The sequence below is a fragment of the Peromyscus eremicus genome, chromosome 5 (assembly GCF_949786415.1).
Source record: "Peromyscus eremicus chromosome 5, PerEre_H2_v1, whole genome shotgun sequence".
NCBI lineage: Eukaryota > Metazoa > Chordata > Mammalia > Rodentia > Cricetidae > Peromyscus > Peromyscus eremicus.
This window is the reverse complement of record NC_081420.1, coordinates 8,397,549-8,420,836: the sequence shown is the minus strand read 5'-3', so window position 1 is coordinate 8,420,836 and position 23,288 is coordinate 8,397,549. Positions and strand designations below refer to the sequence as shown.

The following is a 23,288-nucleotide window of genomic DNA, read 5'->3' as shown; positions in this document are numbered from 1 at the left end:
CAGCACTTGGGAAGCAGAGGCAGCATCAAGGCCACCTTGATCTATAGAACTAGACTCTGACTCAGAAAACAAACCCAAAATGGAAAGCTTTGTATATAAACATCCTAAAACTAAGATGTTAAAGCTGAGCATTGTAATTCATGCATGCAATCCCAGCAGTTGGAAAGCTGAGGCAGGAGGCTTGCCATTAGTTGAAGGCCAATATTGGATATAGAGTGAGATTGTCTTTAAAAAACAAAAAATAAAAGGGGCTGGAGAGATGGTGCAGTGATGGTTCAGTGGTTAAAAGCACTGACTGCTTACGGAGGACCCTTGGTGCTCACAACTGTCTTGTTAACTCCAGTTCCAAGGGATTTATGCCCTCTTCTGGCCTCCACAGGCAGGGCATATATGTATGTGGTACACACACATAGATGCAGGCAAACACTCATATCCAAACATTTTTTAAGTTTATTTTTTATGTTTATGAATGTTTTTCTTTCATGTATGTGTAGACATAGTTTCTCGTCAGCTGCCAGCCTGCAAATAATGACACAAAGACTTATTATTAATTATGAAAGCTTGGCCTGCAGCTTAGGCTTCTTTCTTTTCTTTCTTTCTTTCTTTCTTTCTTTCTTTCTTTCTTTCTTTCTTTCTTTCTTTCTTTCTTTCTTTTTCTTTCTTTCTTTCTTTTTTTTTTTTTGCTTAGGCTTCTTTCTAACTAGTTTTTAAAACTTAAATTAACTCCTTTCTATTCATCTCCGTCCTGTCATGTAGTGTTAGCTCTCTTCCATCTGTACCTTCTGTTTCCGCTCCATGTCTCCTGGCTTCTTCCATGCATAGGAGTAGCCTAGATTCCTCCTCCTACTTCCTCTCTCTGCCCGGAAGTTCCGCCTATACCTCCTGCCTACCTATCTGCCATTTAGTTTTTTACACCAATCATAGCAATATACCTTTAAACAGAGTACAAATATCCCACTGTGTGTGTGTGCTTGTGTGTGTGTGTGCTTTTGTGTGTGTGTGTGTGTACATACGTGTGTAAGCCCGCACGCGCACTTGGTGCCTGCAGAAATCAGAAGAGGGCTTTGGATTCTCTAGAACTGGAGTTAAGGATGTGAGCCACCATGTGGGTGATTGGAATCAAACCTGCAAGAGCAACAAACTCTTAACTATTATCTTTTTAAAGCAGTCTTTTTAAAAAAATTAGCATACAGAATAATGGGATTCTTGATAATGGTTTAATATTTGTGTTTATTGTTCGTTCTCTCCCAGTGCTTGTTCCCACCCTGTGGTCTTCCTTCCGTAGCCCCTTCTGCTCTGCTCTCACCTATACTCTGGTAACGCTTTGTTCTTCCCCTTCTTTTCTTTCTGATTTTACGACCTATGTGCTCCTACATGTGTGCATTCATGTCTAAAAATTAAAATCTAGGATCCACATGTAGCAAATGATCTTTCCTTCCTTCCTTCCTCCCTTCCTTCCTTCCTTCCTTCCTTCCATCCATCCGTTTATTTGTTTATTTGTTTTTTTGGTGTTTGTTTTTTGAGACAGGTCGTTCTTATTTCATTTAACCTAATGATTTCTTGTACCATTTTCTACAAATGTCATGATTTAATTTTTCTTTAGGCCTGTGTAAAATTCTGCTGTGTGCTTGTACCCCATTTTCTTTATCTACTCACCTGTTGCTGCATATGCTGGTTCTATTACTTAGCAATTGTGAACAGTGTAGTATTTTCTGTCATTTGTTTTCTTAGTGTTAGCTGTCTTAACTGGGTGAAATGGAACATCAAAGTAGTTTTAACTCATCCTTCCCTGCTGAGGAGGTTGAGCTGGAGAGATGACTCAGTCAGTGTGGACCTGAGTTCAGTTACCAGAACCCATGTAAAAAGCTGATGTGTGCAAGCATGCACTTACAATCCCAATACTGAGGAGGCTGAGACACACACACAGGTAGATTCCTGTGATTTGATGGCCAGCCAGCCAGCCAAGCTTACCTGACAAAATCCAGGCCAGTTGGCAACCTTGTCTTTTTTTTTTAGATTTATGTATACAGTGTTCTGCCTGCATGCATTCCTGCAGGCCAGAAGAGGGCACCAGATCTCATTACAGGTGGTTGTGAGCCACCATGTGGTTGCTGGGAATTGAACTCAGGACCCTGGAAGAGCTGCCAGTTCCCGTAACCTCTGAGCCATCTGTCCAGCCTGGGAAGCTGTCTTAAATAGGGTGGGCAGCACCTGAGGGTATCCTCTTGATTCACATATGTGCATGTCCTCTCTCAACATGCATATACACATAAAAAGTAAAGAATAAAATGACATTAGATTGCTAACTTGTTATGTGTGGTGCTCTCCAGAAGCTATCTCCAGAAACAGAGTTATGTCCTACCTCCCATACCAGGTTTATTTGTCTCAAAGTGCCCCCCAAAGCCTCCTGTCCAGGAGTGAACTGGCCTATAACTGACATGAGGGATGAGAACAGTGAGACAGCGGGAGAGTAGAACAATGTCTAAAGGGTATCTCCTCCAACAGGTTACTGTTGCTTAGTCCCTAAAGAAAAGAGCCTGTAGTGGAGGGAATGCAGACACACGTTCATCCGTGGAGTGGCCAGAGGACTGAGTTGGGAGCTGCAGACAACTGCCTCAGCCTCCCCCCGTGTCTGCTGGCTGTTAGCAAGGGCTCCGTTTCATGGTGTCGTCTGCCTGCTGCTTTTTGTTCTTTGTTTTATTATTATTAAAAAAAAATTTTATTCCTTTTACATACCAACCACAGATCCCCTCTCATCCCTCCTCCCCCTGTGCCAGCCCCCTCCACTCGTCCCCCATCCCCTCCTCCAAAAGGGTAAGTCCTCCTACTCAAGGCAGTCTCCCCAGCCCACGTCTTGTTTGATAGTGTTATCTTTTATTTTCTCTCTCCCTTCAGCTTCTCCATAATTCCTGACCTCAGATTATGCCAGAGAGCCATAGTGATGAGTTCATCATAGTGATGAACAGCAGCATAGTACTGACACAGGACAGACATGTGGACAAGACAGAATAGAAGGTCCAGAAATAAACCACACCCTTAACCGGCTCATGTTTCAAAGAGTTGTAAAAAATCTACATGGAACTAAAGACAGAATTATGAAATATGAATAATTGTTCTTTCTTCTTAGCATTGCTTCAGCTACTTGCTATCTTCTGTGCTTCCATGTGAATTTTAGGATTGTTTTTCCTAGTTCAAAAATGAATGTCTTTGGAATTTCCTGCATATTACGTTGAATCTGTGGATCACTTCTCAGTAATACAGCAATGTCATACTATTAATCCTTCCTGTCAGTAACTCCAGGTCTTTCCATCTTGTAGTGTCTTCTTCGTTTTTTTTTTTTTTTTTTTTTTAAGATTTATTTATTCTGTATACAATGTTCTGTCTGTATGTATCCCTGAAGGCCAGAAGAGGGTGCCAGATCTCACTACAGATGGTTGTGAGCCACCATGTGGTTGCTGGGAATTGAACTCAGGACCCTTGAAAGAGCAAGCAGTGCTCTTAACCTCTGAGCCATCTCTCCAGCCCGTTTTTCGGTTTCTTTAGAGACAGGAACTCATGCGCCTTAGGTGGGCCCAGAACTCATTGTGCAGCTGCCTCCACTTGTGTGGTGTGCTGGGCAAGCACCCTGCTGACAGAACACTTCTTCAGTGTCTGAACGTTCTCACTCTAGAAGTCTGGGCCTCCTTGTCAGATTTATTTCTAGACTTTTTTTTTTGTTTTTTGTTTTTGTTGTTGTTTTGAAGCTTCTATGAAGGAGGTATTCCTCATTTTCTTGTCTGTAAGTTTGTTATTGGTTTATTCCAAAGGTACTGGGTTTTGTATGTTGATTTTGAGTCATCTTGTCTAATTTTGCTTCCTCATTTTCATTAGGGTTATGCCTACACTTTCATCACAGAGGATCAAGCTCGCTATGCTGGTGACATAATTAAAGCTCTTGAATTGTCAGGGACGGCGGTGCCTCCTGACCTGGAAAAACTCTGGAGTGACTTCAAAGACCAGCAGAAAGCAGTGAGTCTTTAAACTTCCTTATGTGAGTCATTAACAAGACTGGAGAACACTGGATATTTTGGTAACTGTGTTCACTTACATCTTTTTTGTTTTATGTTTTTTTGGGCAGGGTCTGGCTGTCTTCGAACTTGGTATATAGACCAAGCTGGCCTCAAATTTTCAGATTTATCTGTTTCTGCCTCCTGAGTGCTCATATTAAGGGTGCATATCCAACCACTTACATATTTAGAAGGAAAAATAGTGAAGATAGAATCTTTTGTTTAAACTTTGTCATGTTTTTGTTAAGTTGGTATATTCTACTTTGAAAATATTTAGCAGTGTTTACTCTAAAAATTAACTTTGTTAACTTTTTTCTTAAAAGGAAGGAAAAATTATCAAAAAGAGTAGTGGTTTCTCTGGGAAGGGATTCAAGTTTGATGAAACAGAGCAGGCTTTAGCCAACGAGAGGAAGAAGTTACAGAAAGCTGCTCTTGGCCTGCAGGACTCAGATGATGAGGATGCGGCAGTCGATGTAAGTATTGGAGGTCTCTCTGCGCGGGTGCCATGGGTCCTGTATGAAACCTGTTTAACTTCGTTTAATCCGCGAGTTTTCCAGCATACTTGTTCATAGAACATACTTTACACATCATAGTAAACTATCCCAAGCTAGATGTGGTCATGCATGACTTTACTCCAGCTACTCAGAGGGCTGTGGTTGGAGTGACCCCAGAGTATAAGGTCAGCCTGGGCAACACAGCAAACTTTCTCATACAGCCACAGACGACCTCTGTTGAGAACATAGTCTTGTGAGTGTGTTGAGCCTGACCATGCTGTTGAGAACACTGAAATCAGAAAGTATTGGTCCAGGACCACACTGAACACAGACAGGGCAGGTCTCCTGTCAGTTGTAGGCCATTTCTTTCTGGTGCACCACACTAGCTTAGAATGAAGTAAAGTTGCTGTTTGATTATGTGTTTACCTTGTAGTGAGTGAACTCAAAAGTTAGTAGGTTAGAGCTGGGCCTGGTAGCATGCTTAGCATTTAGGAGTTTCATGGTACTGTGGTCTATATAGTAAGCTGCAGGCTAGCCAGGGCTACATAGTGAGACCCTGTCTCAAAAAGAACAAAAACAAAAAGTGATGATGATCAAGTCATTAAATCTACCCTACTTTCAAGGGGAAAGTCACTCAGTTTTAAAAGTGTTTTAAACACAAGCTGTCACACATGACACACATGCACACTAAACAAATACAAATGTGATTTTTGTTTGTTTTTTTTTGAGGCAAGGTTTCTCTGTGTAGCCCTGGCAGACATGTGCCACCGCCGCCTGGCCTATTTACTAAGATTTTTAAAAAACATGTGTACTGTTTAATTTAAAACAACCTCATTCAGTTAAATGTATAGTTCAAAAAACCCTCACCATAAAAACTATTTGGTAGCTATAACCCCGTAAGGGAAAATGTGTGTTTTTTAAAAAGAAGCTAAATTAAGACCATTTCATTAGACATGCTTTCTAAATTAATCTAATTTAAGTCCAACAAGCTTTCCCTACCTCTGAGACCGAGAAGATAAAAACCCACGACATCTGATCTGGTCTTCTGAAGGAAGTTGTGTGACTCTCATCATGATGCCACAAGTCATTTTGGGCAAAGCAATCCTTTTTGTTTTGTCCTTTTTTCTGTTTCTATTCTGTTCTGTTAACTAATTCTGTGTGTGTCTATGTGTGTGGTGCACGTACCATGGCATGTATACGGAGGTCCGAGGAACTTGAACTCAGGTTAGCAGGCTTGCATGGCAAGTGCCTTTACCCCAGAGCCGTCTCACCAGCCATTGTTCTGTTTCTGTTGGGTTTTTGAGCTCTCTTCAAAGACAAGGGAGCTGGTGAGATGACTTGGATAAGGTGCTTGCCATATGCCTGGCCACGTGTTGTCCTTGGAGACCCACACACAGTTAATGTCTTCTTTTTTAATGATAGTGTAGCTAACGGCACTAGGGTTCACGTGACTGTGGAGAACTGAAAGCTTCATTGTTGCTCTTCCTCATAGGGAAGTTAGCCTTCATGTCCTTCCTCATCCCTTCTCCTTCTTGTTGGTTTGTTTGGCAGGTTGTTGTTCTGTAGCCTACCCTGATTCCAGCTGTTGATCCTCCTATCCCGTCTCTGGAGTGCTGGGGTTAGAAGTCTATGTTGCCGGGCGGTGGTGGCGCACACCTTTAATCCCAGCACTCGGGAGGCAGAGACGGGCGGATCTCTGTGAGTTCGAGGCCAGCCTGGGCTACAGAGTGAGTTCCAGGAAAGGCGCAAAGCTACACAGAGAAACCCTGACTCGAAAAACCAAAAAAAAAAAAGAAAAAGAAGAAGTAGTCTATGTCACCATGCTAACCCGTTTTCCTTCCTTCAGAAGAAGGGGCTGGGGTGTGGCGCAGTCAGTAGAGTGCTTGCTGTCCTCTCCAGCAGTGCATGAACTGAGTGTGGTGCTGCAAGCCTGTGGTCCCAGCCCTTGGAAGAGGGGGCCTGAGAATCAAGGGGTGGAGATCAGGGCTGAAGAGATGACTCAGTAGTTTAAAGCACTTGTTGCTCTTCTGGAGGACCCAGGTTCAGTTCCTCCAGCACCTACACGATGGCTCACAACCAGGGGAACCAAAGTCCCCTTCTGTATGTACATGGTACATATACATGCAAGCAGGCAAAACATACATAAAGTAAAATGAATAAATGAAAGAAAACCAGTTATGCAATGAGTTTGAGGTCAGACTGAGCTATATGACGACTTGTCTCACAAGAAGAAGAATCCTCATTTTAGGAGTTGGGGGTGGGAGTCCTGCCTCAGGAACATACTGATCATTCCTCATGAGAATTACTGGCCTTGAGTTATAGCCCCAACTTCCTTCATTATAAAATAATTTGGGCTTGGTGCCTGCGTCCTGGAATAGTTCAGTGCGTCATTTGTACTGCTCTGGCTTGGTGCCTGAGTCCTGGAGTAGTTCAGTGCGTCATTTGTACTGCTCTGGCTTGAGAGCCTGTGTTTCCTCCTTGCCAAGATTGGGATGAATTTTCTGTGCCTCTCAGAAGTCTGATTAGACAAATCTTGTAGCATGGTGTATTTCTTTCTTTCTTTCTTCTTTGTAATTTTTTTCCATTACAGACAATAGATTTTTGAAAGAAAAGTCAGTGAAGAGCTGTTTCTTTTTCTGTTGATCCATGTATTTGAATTTATGTAAATTTAATTCTAGCCTTTTATGGAAACATTTCTTTTTCGTGTAGATGCAACTAAGTTAATTTTTCTAACCCAGTACTAACTAATCCTTGATTTTCCCCTGGTCTAGATTGATGAACAGATTGAAAGCATGTTTAATTCAAAGAAGAGAGTAAAGGACATGGCTGCACCCGGCACATCTAGTGTGCCTGCCCCAACTGCAGGCAACGCTGAGAAGCTAGAGATCGCCAAGAGGCTGGCTCTTCGGATCAACGCTCAGAAGAACCTGGGCATCGAGTCTCAGGTATTAAGTAATTTGTTCCGAGTCTTAGTCATTGTTCTTGTTGCAGTGACATGAGACTCTGGAGAGTGACAATTCAAAATGGCAGGGTTTCTTGTAGTCTAGGCTGGCCTTGAACCCTCTGTGTAGCCAAGGATGACCCTCTCCTGGTCCTTCTGAATCTACTTCCCATGTGCCAAGATGACAAGGGTGCTCCCCATCCCTGTGCTCCAGCAAGGGTGCTCCTGGACACTGTGCCTCAGCACCACTTTCAATGTAGGTCCTTTCCAGGAGCACAGTGAACAAGTTTTGTTAGAAAACAAGTTTCCAAGAGTACAATCGTGCTCAATACAGGACTCTCTTTGATGTCTGCCTTCAGAAGTTCTCTCTGTAGACCTTCCGTAGAAAGCCTGTTAGGCGTGAGTCATGGATAGCTCATATAGAGCAGATGAGCATCTTGATTGAGAACACTCCACAGTCTGAAACTTTTTTCTTTGGTGACCTGATGTTGAACTTTTTTTTTTGTTTGTTTGTTTTTCAAGACGGGGGTTTTGCTGTATATGTAGCCCTGGCTGTCCAGGAGCTGTCTCTGTGGGCTAGACCTCGAACTCAGAGATCCATCTGCCTCTGCCTCCTGAGTTCTGGGATTAAAGACATGTGCCACCACTGCTCAATATGTTTTGGATTTTTTTCTGTTCAGCTGTATATATTCAGATGGTAATGTCTGTGCAAATATCCTAAAATTTAAAAATTTAAACCCTGAAGTGCTTCTGTCCCAAAGCATTCTGGGTAAGAGATCTCCAGCTTGTATTTTCTTCTTAGCAAAATTGAAAAAATGTGATTCTTTTCTTTACTAATCTGTTTCATTGGGTGGGTTTATTGGCTACAGAAGCAGTGCTGGGATTAAAGGCGTGCACCACCACTACCCAGCTGAGGTTTTGGTTTTTAAACATGGGGTCTCGTGTTCTTTGGCCGACCTAGAGCTGGCAATTACTTCCTTTCCTGTTCCTCCTGAGGGTTGGGATTACAGGAGTTTGCCATCATGCCTGACACTGTTGACTTTTAAGTAAAACAGAATTCTCATGACATGCCCAAAGGCTGAGTTAACTAATTTTAACAGTATTTTGAATGAATCATTTACCATAATTTATTGAGTATTTGGATGGTTCACTGTGGGTGGGGGAGGGCTCAGTGATGCAGCACAGGCATTTTAATGAAGTAGAAATGCACAGTAGTCACCAGTATTTGCTTTTAGAAGAACTGTGTTATGTACTTTGTACTGCGAGTTAGCTAATGATCCGTGTCTGTGGTGCAGTAATACATGGTAGGCCACTGACTGTCCCTCAGTTTCCTTGTCAGGATGAGAAGAAAGTGACAGTATCAGTTACAGACTTACACTGGTAGTCACATGTGTGAGGAACTGCGTTAGAAAGATACTTTCTGTTTATTAAGCTGATTTAGTGGCTTTGGGGAGAATCATTATGGGAAGGTCCTGGGCCCTATCTCCGTCTGCAGCTGAGGTTTAACTGGAGGTCTTCTTAAACCGCAGGATGTGATGCAGCAAGCCACCAATGCCATCCTCAGAGGGGGCACCATTCTGGCTCCCACGGTGTCTGCAAAAACCATCGCTGAACAACTTGCTGAAAAGATCAATGCCAAGCTCAATTACGTGCCTTTGGAGAAACAGGAAGAGGAGAGACAGGAGGGTGGCCAGAGCGAATCTTTCAAGAGATATGAGGAAGAGTTAGAAATTAATGACTTCCCACAGGCAAGTAACAGAAAAGTTTTTATATTGTGAGGTAAAAGTGCTTCTTCCGGAACAGAATCCCTTCCTTAAAACACACAAACTGTTAGGTCTTTGTTGTTCTGTCTGGGTTTATTTTATTTTATTTTATTTTATTTTGAGATAGGGCATCATAGTACAGCCTGGCCTCAAATTCTATGTGTAACTAGGGATGAACTTAATGCCAGACCCTCTTACCTCTCGGGTGCTGGGAAGACAGGTATGCACCACCACACCTGTGTCTGTTGGTTTATTTTTTCAGTACTAGAGAGAGAACCTAGGACTTGATCCATGCCAGGCAAGTACTTTAGTGCTGCTCTGTACCTCCAGCCCCTGAAATAGGATTATTTGTAAGTGAACATTAATGGCTTGGCTTTTACCTATATAAGGGAGATAGTAATAGACGTTGAATCTATAATCTATTCTTTTTTGTTTGTTTGGTTTTGTTTTGTTTTTTGTTTTTTTGAGACGGGGTTTCTCTGTGTAGTCCTGGCTGTCCTGGAACTCTGTAGACCAGGCTGACATTGAACTCAGGAGATCAGCCTGCCTCTGCCTCCTTAGTGCTGGGATTAAAGGTGTGCACCACCATTGCCCAGTGAAAAATCTTCTTTTTAACCCAGAATTTTAGACCAATTGTGTGATGTTATATGCTGGGATGGGGTGGGGCACAGGTGTCAGGGCGGGCGTGTCGGTCAGAGGACAGCGTGCAGGAGTTGGTTTTCTCCTTCTACCAGGCAGGTTCCAGGTTTTGAACTCAGTTCATTAGCCTGGGCGTTGGGAGCCTTTATCTACCAAGCCATCTCACCTGCCCTCAACTCAGATTTCTGTGTTGTGATTTGATTCTGCAAACCTTTGTTTTAGACGGCGCGGTGGAAGGTCACCTCCAAGGAGGCCCTGCAGAGAATCAGTGAGTACTCTGAAGCCGCCATCACAATCAGAGGAACCTACTTCCCTCCTGGCAAAGAGCCCAAAGAAGGAGAGCGCAAGATTTACTTGGCGATTGAGAGTACGTACTGTTGCTTTTGTGTGAAGCTTGAGTTAGATCATTGATGTAGATGTAACACGGGTCAGTGTGAAGTTGATAGTAAGAAAGACTGAAATTAGGGACATCTCTAAGAAATTTTACTATGTGTCGCTTGAGGTCTTTGAAGTTCAATAACCATATAGATAGAACTGAATATAGATCTATTTGTGGGATTTAAGTTTGAAAATTTTCTACAGAAAGAATGAATTTTAAGGACATACATTTTTCTTTTCTTTTTTTTTTTTAACTGGACACTTGATGGTTTTGTGTGTCATCCTTGTGCAGGGGCCATGCTCATCTTCTCTGCATCCTTTGTATTTTAGTGCATGTGCTGTCCAAGTGAGCACAGGACTGATACCACCATAAGTCAAGTTAGGAAGTAGACCGCTGTACTAGTTCACTAGCCTGGCAGGCAGCGCACTCCCTAACGTCACTTGAGGCGTTGTCCCCTGGGCCCCCTTAGAGTGCAGAAACACCCGGTGTAGTTCAGTGGTGTGAACCGCATGTTTTCTCCTCAACCTTCAGGTGCCAACGAACTGGCTGTGCAGAAAGCGAAGGCAGAAATCACCAGGCTCATAAAAGAAGAACTGATCCGACTGGTGAGTGAAGCAGACCCTCAGGCCTTGTTTGTTGTAGTGACTGTTCATTGCGTTTAATACAGGCAGGCTTAGAAATCATCAACACCTGTCTTGCTAGCTGATCACTGTTAGCCCAGCAGTTTGGGACTTGGAAGCAGTTGAATTTCAGCGACAGCCTGGTGTGACTTGAGACCCTGTCCCAACACAGAAATATATCTTTTTTTCTTTTTTAAAGATTGTTTATTATGTATACACTATTCTGTCTGCATGTATGCCTGCACGCCAGAAGAAAGCATCAGATCTCATTATAGATGCTTTTGAGTCACCATGTGGTTGCTGGGAATTGAACTCAGGCTCTCTGGAAGAGCAGCCAGTGCTCTTAACCTCTGAAACATTTCTCCAGCCCCACATAAGTGTATTGTGATGGATTTTTAGAGTAGGCACTTCATTGTAGTCACTATCTAAATGAAGAAATGCAGACCATTTCTCCATCTAGAAGCCTGGCCTCTGGCTTCCATGTCACTGTTCATCGCCCTCAGATAGAGACATATTGTGACCATAAATTTGGAGATTAGTTTTATGTGTTTTCACCTCTGTGTGGTAGACTATATGCTGTCTATTCTGTATATCTCAGCATTATATTGAGGAGGCTATCTATATATTGCAGGTAGCAACAATGGATGCCTTTTTATGCCTGTATGCTATTTAATTGCTTAAGTTAAATATGTATTATTAAATTAAATAAGTTAACTTACATATTGAACTTGAGGATATTCTGCTTTTGGCTTTTATAAATAACATTTCTATGAAACTTCTTCTTTGACTTTTTGCTATACATTAATACATTTCTTTATTGAATATACACTTTGGAATAGAAATTCTGTTTATAAATTCTATACAGTTTATCTTTTTGGTAGGTGTTACCACATTGTTTTGCAAAAGCATTTACCAGTTTTCACTCATTGGAGCATCTGGAAATGCCACACCTGTAGTGTAGTCAGTATTTCACAGTTTAGGCAGTGAGTTAATTTTGGAAAAAGAACAGCCTGCTAAAGATAATCTTTGTAAAGGAGGCCACAGATACATCACTGACCTTAAGTACCAGGTATGGGCTATAAACCCTCCATATAGCCGCTGCTTTGAAAGGAAGTCAGGAAGTCTGGTAGTTATCTAAGGGTAGATGAGGGGAGGGGTTCTGAAATTCCACTTATAATGCATAGAATTTGGGGACAAGGGGAGTTTTTATTTTTTATTTATTTATTAATTTTTGGAAGCAGGATTTCTCTATGTAATCCTGGCTGTCCTGAACTCACTCTGTAGACCAGGCTGGCCTCAAACTCACAGAGATCCACCTGCCTCTCCCTCTTGAGTGCTGGGATTAAGGGCTTGTGCCCAACTTAAGAGGGGAGAATATGCTTTTTTTTAAAAACACTTTTTGTTAACAATTTATTTTTATTTTATATGCATTGGTGTTTTGCCTCCATGTATGCCTGTGTAAGGGTGTTAGATACCCTAGAACTGGAGGTACAGACAGTTGTGAGTTGCCATGTGGATGCTGGAATCCTCTGGGAGAGCAGCCAGTGCTCTGAACTGCTGAGCCATCTTTCTAGCCCAGGGAAATAGTTTTTTAAAAAGAGGGTATACAAAACAGGAGAGAAAATATAAACAAGGTTTAAGTCAAGGACTTCAGGCCAAGTATGGTGACTCATTCCTGTAATCCCAGCACTTGGAAGGCTGGGGAAGAGGATTTCTAAATTCAGGGCTTGCCTTGGCTATTGAATGTGACCTTGTCTCAAAAACTACTAATAATATAGTAGTGTATGAAGGTCTCGAGATAGTTTCACTGAAGAGTAATAGAAAAAGAACTTCATGCTTTGAGACTGCAGAGGTATCAGGGAAGGGGTACGGATGAACAGAGAGAATGAATTCATTATTGAGCCGTTCCTCTGCCTCCACCTCTGCCTTTTTATTTTGGTTCTCTGATGGTTTTACAAATTGCTAACAGAAGATGATCTCAAACATTCACTTTTTTGTGTGTATGCGCTTTTTCTAACCTTTTGTCTTTTATTTTTTATCATAGCAAAATTCGTATCAACCAACAAATAAAGGACGATACAAAGTATTATAAACATCTTGGAGCCACTTTGTACCTGTGCTGGTCTGTGAAGTTTACAATGTATTGTAAAGTAAGACTTTGAAAATTCTGTCTTGCTTATTTTTTAAATACAAGAAACAAGTGTTTGTTACAGAAATTGTCTGTCAGTAAGTACTGCCCCACACTGATCCAAACTCCATTTTAATCAGACTTGTTTTCAGAGTGTGATGTTCTTAATGTAAACCTTAGATACCAATAGTTTAAGTGTCTGGAAACATTGGGGTTTTGTGTTGAATGTAGTAATAAAGTATGTCAGTCACTAAGGGGCCACTGACCTCTCCTCTTTTACTGAAATTGTGATGTGATCAGCTCCTAAGAAAAGAGAGAAGTCCTTGTCATATTTTATTGCCACCTTTTAAGCTTAAATCTTATTTGACTGAATGGAACATGTGAACTGGATCTAAGAATGTTATAGTAGATGTTTACAAAATAGGTTCAGAGTTTTCTAATTTTATCTTCAGAAATAAGTAGTAGTTGGTTTGCCTTTGGTTTTGTAAAATTAAACATAAGCAGCACTATGGGATTTTTGCATTTCTTTCCCTTTTCTTCCTCATTTGAGAGAGTCCCTGTATAGCTTAGGCTGGCCTTGAACTTGTGACCCTCCTGCATCTGCCTTTGTAGTGCTTGGGATCACCACACTCAGCTTCCCACTTCTTTCCACTGCAATAGTGCTCCTATTCAGGTTTGTTCTTAACCACTAATTGCCTAAGTGCTAATTCGTTTCTTGCTTACTTTTAGAAAGTGATTGTGGCCAATACATACTAAATATTTTTCCTTTTCCTCTAAAGTGTTTCTTTAGACATTTATATTATGGTACATACAAACACCTTATTACTTTTAGTCTAATTTCCCTTCAGGATGGTTGAGTAGGTTGTGAATTTTTCCCTCTTAAAACAAGGCAGGTATGAATGCCTGTCATTCTAGTACCCAAGAGGCAGGGGCAGAAAGATCATGAATTTGAGGCCATCCAGGGCTTACATAATGAAGCCTTACAGAAGGCAGAGGCAGGCAGATTTCTGGGAGTTCAAGGTCAGCGGTCAGCCTCGTTTACGGAACTAATTCTAGAACAGCCAAGGCTACACAATAAACCCTGTCTTGAAAAACCAAAAAAAAAAAAAAAACCCAACAACAAACAAGGCTGAGGATATGGGTCAGTGAGGATATAGGTCAGTGGTAATGCACTTTCCTAAGCAAGGTCTCACTCAAGAAAAAAACAAAACATTTTTGTTAAGTGCTGGTACTTAGGCAGATAAAATGACTCAGTGGGTAAGGTTCTTTCTACCAAGTTTGGTCACCTGAATTCAATCAATCCTGTGATCCACTTAGCAGGAAGTGTAAGTTGTTCTTTGTTATACATCATGTATGCGTATGTACATATGCACATGCTCACACACACACAAGTGTAGTAAAAGAAACAAATTACATTAAATACTGGTATTTAAGTTTCAGACTACAGACTCTCTTAGTAAAATTTAGTGCACAAAAACTCAAGAATTATACTTTAGAGACTTTAGGATCTGATTCTGAATGGTATGATTCGATTACCTAAAACTATTTTCAAGACTCCCAATACATGAAAACTTCATATTGTCATCAGAAAAAAAAGCTTTATCAACTATTAAATATTTATTTAAGAGAGAGAAAAGTTCTTTAAGCATTCTTGATTTATACCAGGTGTGGTGGTCCACACTTGTAATCCCAGCCTTCAGGAGGCAGGGGCAGGATGATCCCTAGGTTCAAGACCAACCTGTTCTACATCGTGAGTTTCAGGCCAGCCAGTACTACACAGTGAGACCCTGTCTTATAAAAACAGAACAAACAAATATATATGTATATATTCTTGATTTAGAAGTTTTAAAGTCAGAGTATACTAGAGTTGTTAAAAGAAATAATTTTAAAGCTAGAGAGGTGATCCACTGATTAAGAGTGCCTGGTGCTCTTGTAGAGGACCCAGGTTCAGATCCTGACCCACATGGCAGCTCATAGTTATCTGTCATCCTAGTGAATAAATCTAAAGAACAATCAAAATTTTTAACATAGTTAGTAGCCATGTTGACAGATGAGTACTCTGTTTGTTAAGTGTATTTGTACTGGAAAGGTAAAATGGAATTGGGAAATGTTTTTAGACCTTCACATATCCAGTTACTTCTCTTGAAGGATGTAGAGGAAAGTACCTGTAACCATATAATGAAACAAAACTTTGGACTAGAATTCTGGTCATCAGTACTACTTCCCGCCTTAGTTGTTATCACCCAGGTGTAGTTTGTTACTTTACAAAATATATGGCAGTCACACTAGTTCAATGGTGCTCCCTGAAACTCACTGGATCCCTTTGAGACTCAGAAGTTACATTATTTCAAATTTTCTGTTCGTGGCTCTAGTTGTGAAGAAACACTGATAGTATTTTATTCTAAAATGAAATATTGCTCAGTACATTTTTTTAGTGTCAACACTGACTGATTTTTAAAGTTTGAATGATGTACAGATTTTGTTTTTTAATGCAATATCAATATTTGCTGAAGCTCTCTAAATTCCTTACAGAATAAAGTTAATTCAGTCTGCATTGGTCTCAGGTTATCTTTCCTTGAATACTTTGTGTTTTGCTTTTTCTCTAGTCTTTTTTAAATTGTAGACATCTAAGAGAAGTATTATTGTTAATGTATCTTTTTGCATTTTTTGAGACAGAGTTTAACCGTGTAACCCAGGTTGTCCTGGAACTCGCTTTGTAGACCAGGTTGGCCTTGAACTCACTGAGAGATCTTCCTGCCTCTGCCTCCCAAGTGCTGGGGGGTATACAGAGTGTGCATCTTTAAAAAAACAAAACAAAAACCTTTTCTTCTACTTTATCAAGTATACATTCTTTTTAAAAAATTTTATATATTTTATTTTACATGTGTTTTTCAGTCTCCATGTATATCTGTGCATCATATATGTGCCTGGTGCTTGCAGAGGCCAGAAGAGGGCATTGGTTTCCCTGATATATGAAAACTTAATATTGTCACCAGAAAAAATACTTTATCATGAATTAAATAAGTGTTTTTTAAATTAAGAGACAGAAAAGTTCTTTAAGAATTCTTGACTTAAACCAGATATGGTTGCGTACACATGTCACCCAGCCCTCGGGAGGCAGAGGCAGGATGGCCGCCGCCGAGTTTGCCATTTTGCCAGACCTATACATTCTTTTTAGAAAATATTCTTTTTGTTTGTTAGACCAGGCTGGCATCAAACTCAAAGATTCACCTGCCTCTGCCTCCTGAGTGCTGGGATTAATAGAGTTCACTACCACTGCTGAGCTACACATTCCTTTTTTGTTTGTTTGTTTTTTTGAGACAGGGTTTCTCTGTGTAGCTTTGGAGCCTATCCTAAAACTCACTCTGTAGACCAGGCTGGCCTCAAACTCACAGAGATCCTCATGCCTCTGCCTCCAAGCACTTAGATTAAAGGCATGTGCCACCGCTGCCCATTGAGCTACACATTCTTTTTTCCTTTCTTTTTTCTTTTTTTTTTTTTTGGAGCTGAGGATTGAACCCGGGCCTTGCGCTTGCTAGGCAAGCACTCTACCACTGAGCTAAACCCCCAACCCGAGCTACACATTCTTAAAAAGTGTGTGTGTGTGTGTGTTGTGCTTGGTTGCTTTTCAAGAGGTCTGGGTTTGGTCTTCAGCATTGCAGAAGAGGAAAAGGAGAAAGAGGAGGCATGGACATGAAATACAGAGCGACTAGGGTCCCTGCTGTTCATTTCACACACTTGATTATTCCCTGTGTAACTGGCCATGCTGGGCAGTCTGTGATTGGTCACCACAATGCTTCTCTGACTTCTGAGTCGTCTTCTAGAGCAGCAATCTCTAGAAACCAATGGAATTAATTAACTAGAGTTGACTTCTGTTTTAAAAGGGAAACTCACCCTTGAATTGTGGTGTTTATAAGTGCATACAGCAATCGCCATTTATAGTGTGTGCTGCTTTTTTTGTTTTTAAACAATCTATCTTTTTTTTTAAAAAAAATTACAAAATACTATTTTGTGTTTTTACTTTAATTTTTTGAGGCAGTGCCATATGTAGTCTAATGTTGTGGGATATTTGATGATACTGTGAAAGCCTGAGATTGTGTTAAAGTCTGCCTTGAGTGAGGGGGCGTGGCCAGTGACCAGTTGGCAGGAAGGAGGGGGGAGGACTGACTTGGAGATTGGTGGTCATTTTTTGGTTTGTGATGAATGGAGAGACGCTCTCTTGCTGATTTGCCACAGACAAACTGAGAAGTCAGCAGATTTGATGAGATACCTGGGAAGTCCTTTATTTTTTATTTATTTATTTATTTTTTTTTGGTTTTTCGAGACAGGGTTTCTCTGTGTAGCTTTGCGCCTTTCCTGGGACTCACTTGGTAGCCCAGGCTGGCCTCAAACTCACAGAGATCCGCTTGTCTCTGCCTCCCGAGTGCTGGGATTAAAGGCGTGCGCCACCACCGCCCGGCCTGGGAAGTCCTTTAGGAGAGAGTTAAAAGATACTAAAAAGAAAAATCTTTCCCACATTAAGAATGAGAACTGTCATGTAGCTAGAGTTTTCCTGCCTGGCCCACGGTCAGGACAGATCTCTCTCACCCGCCAGTCCCACAGCCACTCAGACCCAACCAAGTAAACCCAGAGACTTATATTGGTTACAAACTGTATGGCCGTGGCAGGCTTCTTGCTAACTGTTCTTACAGCTTAAATTAATCCATTTCTATTAATCTATACCTTGCCACATGGCTTGTGGCTTACCGGCATCTTCACATGTGGCTTGGAATGGTGGCTGCTGGCAGTGTCTCTCTCACCCAGCTTCCTGTTTTCTCAATTCTCCTCTCTGTTAGTCCTGCCTATACTTCCTGCCTGGCCACTGGCCAATCAGTGATTTATTTATTGACCAATCAGCAACACATTTGACATACAGACCATCCCACAGCACTGTCACAATGCAGGGAATTAGGACTCTGTTTAGCGATACTATGGATGGCTTGAAAATGGAAAGAATAAATGAGGGGATGAACAACCTAGTTGGGATTGACATAATATCAGCAGTAATTATTGTCGGTTTGGTAATTCATATTTTATTATCCTTAAAAAAGTGTGTAACACGAATTCTAAATGATCTTTTAATAAAAATTCCCAATGCAAGATTGTGCTGAAAGATCAGAGAAGCAGAGCAAGCCACAGCCACCACCTCTACCTCACCAATTCCTCAGCCTGAAAGAGCCTCACCTGATAGACCTCTAGCTGAAAGGGGCACTTCTGCCGAAAAGCCTAGCGAAAAGGCCTTTAACCAAAAGGGCTTCCTCAGTCGAAAAGGCTTCTAGTTCCTGTCTCCTCTAACCTTATATACCTTTCTCTACCCACCATATCACTTCCTATCTCAACTTCTCCAGTGCTGAGATTAAAGACGTCTGACTCCCAAGTATTAGGATTAAAACCATGCGTGCTTCCCAGTACTGGGATTAAAGGTGTGTGCCACCACTGCCTCGCTCTGTTTCTCTCCTAGACTGAGTCAATCTCATGTAGTCCAGGGTGGCTTTGAACTCACAGAGATCCAGACGGACCTCTGCCTCCTGACCTCTGCCTCCTGAGTGCTAGGATTAAAGGTGTGTACCACCACTCCCTGACCTCTGTGTTTAATCTAGTGGCTTGTTCTGTCCTCTGATCTTCAGGCATGTTATGTTAGGGTGCCCAATATATCACCACAGAAGTGGGTTCATAACTGTGCCAGATATGAAACTTTGATAAGATACAACAAGCCTTACTATTGATAAGACACAAGCCTTAAAAAGACTATTGATAAGATACAAGCTTTAGAAAGACTACTGATAAGATACATAAAGACAGAGAGACTTACTAATGAAAATGAGAAAATTTGATTGATACAAGCCTTAGAAGGACCTACTAATGAAAAAAAAATTGAGACACAGACAGGAATTTAGAGAAGAACCAACTGCACCACTGCATGATGAAACTGAAAAGAGGTGGCCCAAGGTTATTAGAAAACCACCTTGGTGTATCCAGTTACTATACAAGAACAACTAGCAGACAATAGGCACCTGCAAGGTTATGAAGAAAGTAAATGTAGTCCTCTAGAAATATTAGATTTCAGAAGATTTAAGGAAGCATTCATTTCATTTGGTATTTATTCACCCTGTGTGAAGCAGATGTTAAATTTATGGGCAACTCAGAATTTAATTATCCCCCAAGACTGGAAAGATGTAGCTACAGCAATATTGGAAGCTGGTCCTCAGTTCTCAATGGAGAACATGGTGGAAAGAGGAAGCTAGGGTCATAGAACAATGAAATAGGGCTGGAAGTATTGATATTTCCCAAGATAAGTTTCTAGGTGAGGACCAATAAGCTGAGTTGCAAAGACAGTTTGAATTTGATGATCACACCTTGGCCTTATGCCATTTAGCAGCTGTAAATGCTTGGGACAAGGTTGAAGAATCAGGAAAGAGGTCTGAATCACTTATTAAAATTATACAAGTCCCAGCTGGGTGGTTGTGGCGTATGCCTTTGATCCCAGCACTCAGGAGGCAGAGCCAGGCGGATCTCTGTGAGTTCGAGGCCAGCCTGGTCTTCAGAGCAAGATCCAGGACAGGCACCAAAACTACATAGGGAAACCCTGTCTTGAAACCCCCCCCCCCAAAAAAAATCACAAGTCCTAAGAGAAGCACTCACTGATTTTTCACAAAGATTGAACTCAGCTGTAAATACCATGATATCAGATCCACAAGTCAGATGAATATTAATTGAATCTTTGCTATTTGAAAATGCTAATTCAGAATGTAAAAGGGTGATTTGGCCCTTAAAGGCAAGATCTGCACCAATAGAAGGATGGATTAAAAATACAGCTGATATTGGATCTCATCCAGTATCTTGATTGAAGTAATTTCTAGAAATTTTCAAAAAAATCAAGATGAAAGATGTTTTATTGTGGTAACCAAGGTCATTTGAAAAGGGATTGTAGGCAAGGTGTTTTTAGAAACAATGTTTTTTTTCTAGAGATAATCCAAACAGAAGGTGCCAATGTTCTGTAGTATGCAGAAGGTGTGGCAAAGGTTTGGACTAATAAATACAGATCAACAAACGACAGACAAGGTAACCCTTTACCATCAGAAAACACCCTGAGGGGACTCCCAAGAGCCCCAATATCAAACTTGGTTCATTCATTTGCCGACGGCATCAGAAAACTCATTCACAGAGTAGAACCATACTGTTCTGGATGTAATCAGGGATGGAAGAGCTTCAGTAGATATAACAAAAAATTTAGGAGAGACAAGAAAACAAGTAATTTTGCAACCCAAAGCTGAAAATACAAATAAATGGTATTGAAAATGAAGGTTTAGTAGACATAGGAGCAGATGTAACAATATTATCACCAAAATCTTGTTCAGCTTCTAGAGATTGGAACTTTATCTCAGGTAAAACAAAGTACAAGATGAATTGAGTGTGTAGGGCCAGAAGGACAAAGAGGAAAATTAAAGCCGTATGTGGCTAACATAGCAAGAAATTTATGGGGACATGGTTTGTTATAGCAATGGAAAACACCTTAACATTCCTCCAATCTCAGAAAAAACCATACTTCTCAATAAAGAATACTACTGAATAAATATTAAAAGGTATTATCAAGCCGGGCGGTGGTGGCGCACGCCTTTAATCCCAGCACTCGGGAGGCAGAGCCAGGCGGATCTCTGTGAGTTCAAGGCCAGCCTGGGCTACCAAGTGAGTTCCAGGAAAGGCGCAAAGCTACACAGAGAAACCCTGTCTCGAAAAAACAAAACAAAAACAAAAAAAAAAAAAAAAGGTATTATCAAGAATAGTCTCTGACTGTTCAGGTTGTCCATAAAAAGTACGCAACAGCTGTTGTTCTTCCAACAGTACCAACAGCCCTACTTTTAAAATGATTAACTGACAGACCTGTTTGCGTGGAAAAATGGCCTTTGACATAAAAAAAAAAAAATTACAGGCACTAGAACAGCTGGTACAGGAGCAGCTGAATGTTCATATTGAAGAATCAACCGGTCCTTGGAATTCTCCTATATTTGTCATTAAAAAGACATCTGAAAAATGGAGAATGGTAACAAATATGACAGCTATAAATAAAATGATTCAGTCAGTGGGCTTTTGCACCCTGGAATTCCCTTGCCTTCTTTATTACCTAAAGGATGGTCTATTACAATGATTGATTTAAAAGACTGCTTCTTTACTATACCTTTATAAGAATGGAATAGAGAAAAATCTGCCTTCATGGAGTCTACTTTTAATAATTCCCAGCTTGTTAAAAGGTACTATTGAAAAGTTATTCCACAAGGAATGTAATAGCCCTACCATGTGTCAATATTTTACAAAACAGCCATTAGAAATAATTTATAAACAGTTTCTTCAATCTATAATTTACTGTTATATGGATGATATCTTACTGGCTGATTCAGACACAGATACCTTGGTGGGGGGGGGATGTTTGACAAAGTAAAGAGAATTTTTCCTTGTTGGGGATTACAAATTGCTCCTGAAGAGTACAAAGAGGAGATTCTATTAATTATTTAGGATATAAGATAGTATTACAGAAAATTCAACCACAAAAAGTACAAATGAGGGACCAATTACAAACTTTTTTTTTTATTTATTGATTATGTATACAGTATTCTGCCTGTATGTATCGCTGCCAGCCAGAAGAGCACACCAGATCTCATTACAGGTGGTTGTGAGCCACCATGCTGTTGCTGGGAACTGAACTCAATACCTCTGGAAGAACAGTCAGTGCTCTTAACCACTGAGCCATCTCTCCAGCTCCTCAATTACAAACTCTTAATGATTTTGAAAAATTGCTGGGAGATACTGCCTGTGGCCCAAAATTGGATTAACTACTTAAGAGCTAAGTAATTTGTTTCAAACCTTACAAGGTGACTAGGATTTAAATAGTTGAAGAAAATTATCAGCTGAGGCTCAGAGAGAATTGGCTCTGGTAGAAGAGAAGTTACAGAATGGGTATGTGAGTCTCTTGGCTCCAGAGCTTGATTGTATACTAGTCATTCTACCTTCTACTCATTTTCCTATGGGAATTCTTATGGAGAGAGGAGATAATAGCTTAGAATGGATATTTTTAGCAGACAGACAGTAAAAAATTAAAGACCCATGTAGAAAAGGTTTCTGAGTTGATTCTGAAAGGAAAATCGAGACTTTGCAAATTAGCAGGAATAGTCCCAGCAAAAATTGTGGTACCTTTTACTAACGCTGAAATTGCCTCATTAAGGGCAGAAAATGAACATTGACAAAGAGTTTACAGTAAGTTTTGGCGAGAGATAAGCAACAAATGTTCCCAAAGCAAGAGACTTAAGTTTAGAAAAAGGTCTAATTGGATTCTCCCTCTTATAATAAAAGGAACACCAATTTCTGGAACCTGTACATTCCATACTAATGCAAATAAATCAGAAAAGGTAGGTTATAAATCAGGAAAAATAAAGTGGCTTGAAACCTTTACAATTCAGTTAAAAAATCAGAGTTATATGCTATTCTCATGTATTATTAGATTTTCCAGAACCTCTTAACGTTGGGCACCACCTATTGGAGACTGCTGACAAGTCACCTGGTTATCTGGGTCAAGGCATTAGGATTATAGACATAACAAAGAAGACAACAGAGTTGAGAGGACTGCCAGCCAGTGCCGGACAGTCCTGAGTTTATTTCACAGCCAACTTAAACACAGTCTTGAAGGACAAAAATAGAACAATGCACAGCACAGGCATTCAACCACAGTCTGTCCTGTCCTTGAGTCAAGGAGCAGGCAGTTTCATTTTCTATCTCTGTGTACCTCCAGCTGGCATCAGCAGCCTACATATAGCTAGATAGTGTGTTTCTTCCCATGGGCTACTCAGGACTTTCTCACAGTCCTTCAGGGAGACTCTATAGGCTAATCGGGACTTTCTCATAGCCCTGGAGCAAGCAAGCCCCAACTCTAATGACTCAGAATAGACTTCAGATTCAAACTGGGAAACTGAGTCACTTATGGGCTCCCACAAGTTACTGACTCTCAATATGCAGAGTGAATTGTTTTACATATTGAAACTGCTGAACTTATTACAGATAATTCAGAATTAACTTTGTTATTTATTCAACTGCATCAAGTAATCAGAAATAGAAATCATGCCTTGTATATAACAAGAACCAGATCCCATATGGGTCTACCAGGCCCTTTGGCACATGTTAATAGCAAAGGTTTGAAGGAAGTTTTTTTTTTTTTCCCATCACTTTTCAAGAAGACAAGGAAATGTCCGT

At 40.7% G+C, this 23,288-nt stretch overlaps 1 protein-coding gene and 1 non-coding gene across 2 annotated transcripts in view; one reads left to right on the top strand and one right to left on the bottom strand.

Annotated features, from left to right (window-relative positions):
* Positions 1 to 13,519, top strand: part of Ddx46 (DEAD-box helicase 46) — a 50,296-nt gene extending 36,777 nt beyond the window's left edge. The window contains exons 17-23 of the mRNA XM_059262839.1: positions 3,871 to 4,008; positions 4,370 to 4,519; positions 7,312 to 7,485; positions 9,011 to 9,229; positions 10,106 to 10,250; positions 10,794 to 10,867; positions 12,927 to 13,519. Of these exons, the coding sequence (XP_059118822.1) occupies positions 3,871 to 4,008; positions 4,370 to 4,519; positions 7,312 to 7,485; positions 9,011 to 9,229; positions 10,106 to 10,250; positions 10,794 to 10,867; positions 12,927 to 12,974 (948 nt within the window). The 3' untranslated portion in view covers positions 12,975 to 13,519. The remainder of the gene's footprint in view (positions 1 to 3,870; positions 4,009 to 4,369; positions 4,520 to 7,311; positions 7,486 to 9,010; positions 9,230 to 10,105; positions 10,251 to 10,793; positions 10,868 to 12,926) is intronic.
* On the bottom strand, positions 10,509 to 10,615 carry LOC131912100 (U6 spliceosomal RNA). Its single transcript, XR_009379518.1, has one exon. It is a non-coding gene; the product is annotated as a U6 spliceosomal RNA (small nuclear RNA).
* Positions 13,520 to 23,288: the final 9,769 nt, after the last annotated feature.